This window comes from Aplysia californica, unplaced genomic scaffold, assembly GCF_000002075.1.
Source record: "Aplysia californica isolate F4 #8 unplaced genomic scaffold, AplCal3.0 scaffold03248, whole genome shotgun sequence".
Lineage (NCBI taxonomy): Eukaryota > Metazoa > Mollusca > Gastropoda > Aplysiida > Aplysiidae > Aplysia > Aplysia californica.
Window position 1 is genome coordinate 1 of NW_004800518.1, and position 3,065 is coordinate 3,065.

The 3,065-nt window shown below is 40.5% G+C and overlaps 1 protein-coding gene across 1 annotated transcript; it reads left to right on the top strand.

Annotated features, from left to right (window-relative positions):
- The first annotated feature begins 621 nt into the window (after positions 1-621).
- Positions 622-2,890, top strand: LOC101845829 (NADPH:adrenodoxin oxidoreductase, mitochondrial-like). Its single transcript, XM_013091218.2, has 3 exons — positions 622-1,030; positions 2,151-2,329; positions 2,723-2,890. The coding sequence occupies exons 1-3, from the start codon at positions 805-807 to the stop codon at positions 2,798-2,800; spliced, it is 483 nt and encodes a 160-aa protein (XP_012946672.2). The 5' UTR covers positions 622-804; the 3' UTR covers positions 2,801-2,890.
- The last annotated feature ends 175 nt before the right edge of the window (positions 2,891-3,065 follow it).

The following is a 3,065-nucleotide window of genomic DNA, read 5'->3' on the forward strand; positions in this document are numbered from 1 at the left end:
GTTTTAGTTTATCTTTTTGAAAGTGATTGACTTTATTGTTTTCCAGCTGTTCACCTTCATAGAGGACACCATTGCTGTGAGAGTACACTTGACTATAAGACAAAGCAGAAGCTTGGGAATCACACACCTAGAGTTTGCCACTGTTCTGCTTTGTTCTTCCATGTCTTCCTACTGTGTTGTTGGGTTTTACTGTAATCCTGTCAGTCTGTTTATGACTTACTATTATTAAAACAAACAAACACCCCCCGGGGCGGTGCCACTGACTGAAGTGTCTTTAGGCCATTCCCAAAGGGGGGACATTTCTCGTTCAAGCATAGTAGAATTGTAAATGGGCTGATTCATGTCACATTCATAACTGTGCCTGATCTACAACAGGGAACTGCTGCTTTTTCTTTCCTAATCCTTACTATTGTCATTTTTCCTCTACTTCTTTTCTTTGTTTGTCACTCTCTTGTGACCTGCTATTTTGGGGTGCCTTGATAGTTGAAGCAGACCTTGTGCTGTTGAAGCTAGAGAGGTGAGCAGAGTAAGTCTGATTCCCTGTAAAGACTTCTCTGTTGACACCCGCCCCTTGGCGCTCATATGACCTTATGCAGTTGCGAGCGCCGTATAACCCTCTACTAAAAAAACCCCCAAAAAGCAACAAACAAACAGGCTGATAGTCTTAACATACAGTCTTGTAATCTCCTCAGCTTGATGTGTTCTGGTTTTGTTTTTTTGCTGTATGAGATCTTCATTTTCATAGATTCTTTCATGAACTCTTTCTTAGATACTTTACTGGCATAATGATGTTTGATAAAGCAAATGCAACTCTGTGCGTTTTTTCTCGTCTGTCAGAAAACAGACATATCGGAGCATGCTCTGGACTGTCTGCGGAAAAGCAAAGTGAAGCGTGTTCACTTGGTGGGCCGTCGCGGGCCGCTGCAGGTCGCCTTCACCATCAAGGAGCTGCGGGAGATGGTCAAACTTCCCGGGACACGACCCGTCATCTCTCCTCTCGACGTCCAAGGACTGGATAAAATTATCAAAGGTTTGTGGCAGGATATGGATGGAGTGGTACGAAAAGAAAAAATCCTGCATGAGACAGTCACAAATCAAAAACAATTGGGAAGGGGTAAATTCATGTCCAAGAACACTTGAATTGATGTCTTGAACATCCTGCTGTCAGTGGAAAATAAAGAGCCAGAGCTAGACCGAGAATAATTTACTTGGACAACTTGAATAGATGGTTGACGGGGAAAGATCAAGATATAATATATTTTTTAGAAAACGTTTGAACAGAGAAATAAATGTCAGACCATGATTGTCTTGCTCAAATCTGACACTTGAAGAAAAACTATTAGACTGTTTCTCTTTTCTGAAAGATGATGCTGAAGATAGTGTTGGATTTTGTCTTTCCTCAATGATTGTGAAAAGTTTTTCGAGTGGCTAAGTTACTTTTGGAGCTTCCATACCAATGCCTTCTGAAAACAATTAGAATCATAGACAATGAACACAGATAAAATGATCATACTGAGGAAGCATTCATAGATGATTCAGATTCATTTGGTTGGGTTTTTTATTGTTGTTTTTTTGTCTCGTGTCACTTTTTCGGGTGCCATGTTAGGGATCTTATTCGTAGCGGACTATCATTGACTAAGTGAATGTAAATAAGTAGTTACAGTGATATTTCAGAACCACGATGTTGTTAGTATTTGATTATGTAATTAATTTGTTTTGTAAATATCTTTTGTCGCCTCTTCTAGCTCCCCATTTTGTCGCCTATTTTAGCTCCCTCTTTTGTCGTTTATTCCTCTATTCCAGATCCTGCTTTTGTCCCCTATTCTAGCTCCCCATTTTGTCAACTATTCTAGCTCCCACTTTTGTCACCTATTCTAGCTCCCCATTTTGTCGTCTATTCTAGCTCCCCATTTTGTCGTCTATTCTAGCTCCCCTTTTGTCGCCTATTTTAGCTCCCCCTTTTGTCGTCTATTCTAGCTCCCCATTTTGTCGTCTATTCTAGCTCCCCATTTTGTCGTCTATTCTAGCTCCCCATTTTGTCGTCTATTCTAGTTCCCCATTTTGTCGTCTATTCTAGCTCCCACTTTTGTCGCCTGTTTCAACTCCCCCTTTTGCTGCCTATTCTAGCTCTCGGGTTGTTGTTTGTTCAGATCTGCCGCGGCCACGACGACGTCTGACTGAGCTGATCCACAAGACAGGCACAGCGGTCAGGCCAGGGTCAGAGGAGGTCAAGGAGTGGACGCTTCACTTCTGTCGCAGCCCACAGAGAATACTGACCTCTGCCGGTGGGGATGTCGCTGGCATTGAGCTGGTGGTGAATAGATTACAGGTGTGTCTTTGTGTGTGTATACATGTTTGTGTTTGTCTTTGTGTGTGTGTGTGTGTGTGTGTGTGTGTGTGTGTGTGTGTGTGTGTGTGTAAATGCTTGTGTGTAGATGCTTGTGCTTGTCTTTGTGTGTGTATGTTTGTATATATATATACATGTTTGTGTGTGTAAGTGTGTGTATATGTGTGTGTGTGCGTGTGTAGTTGCTTGTGCTTGTCTTTGTGTGTGTGTATGTTTGTATATACATGTTTGTTTGTGTATGTGTGTGTGTACGTATGTGAGCTTGTGTTTGTATTTATATATATTTATATATTCATTTATGTGTACATGTTTGTGTTTGAAGGTTTGTGAATGGGAATACATGTGGTTTTGAATGTTTTGCCATTTGATTTTCAGGGTGAGACGTTAGAGAGCCAGAAAGCTGTGGCGACTGATGAGAGGGAAATTCTTCCTTGTGGATTGGTAGGTTTTTGAGATTTTCACATAGAGCCATACTTACTTCTTGTCTTCCCTCCATATGTAATTTCTTTGTGTGGGAATTCCCAGTATATCCTCCCATTTTTTGTAAAAAGCAGCTTAAAATGTAAATCCAAAGTTTGAACAAAAAACTTTGACAAAATATACGTTAGGATTAAACCTTCTCGTTTTCACAATTGATTATCATAAGAATTGTCCTTGTGCCAAAACAATGTTGTGTAAATGAAAATTAATGGTTATGTTTACTTTTTCTTTGGTTTCA

Coding starts and splice junctions, on each gene's coding strand:
- LOC101845829 (XM_013091218.2), top strand. CDS start 805: ATGCAACTCTGTGCGTTTTTTCTCGTCTGTCAGAAAACAGACATATCG. Junction 1,031..2,150: donor ACTGGATAAAATTATCAAAG/GTTTGTGGCAGG, acceptor TTGTTTGTTCAG/ATCTGCCGCGGCCACGACGA. Junction 2,330..2,722: donor TGGTGGTGAATAGATTACAG/GTGTGTCTTTGT, acceptor TTTGATTTTCAG/GGTGAGACGTTAGAGAGCCA.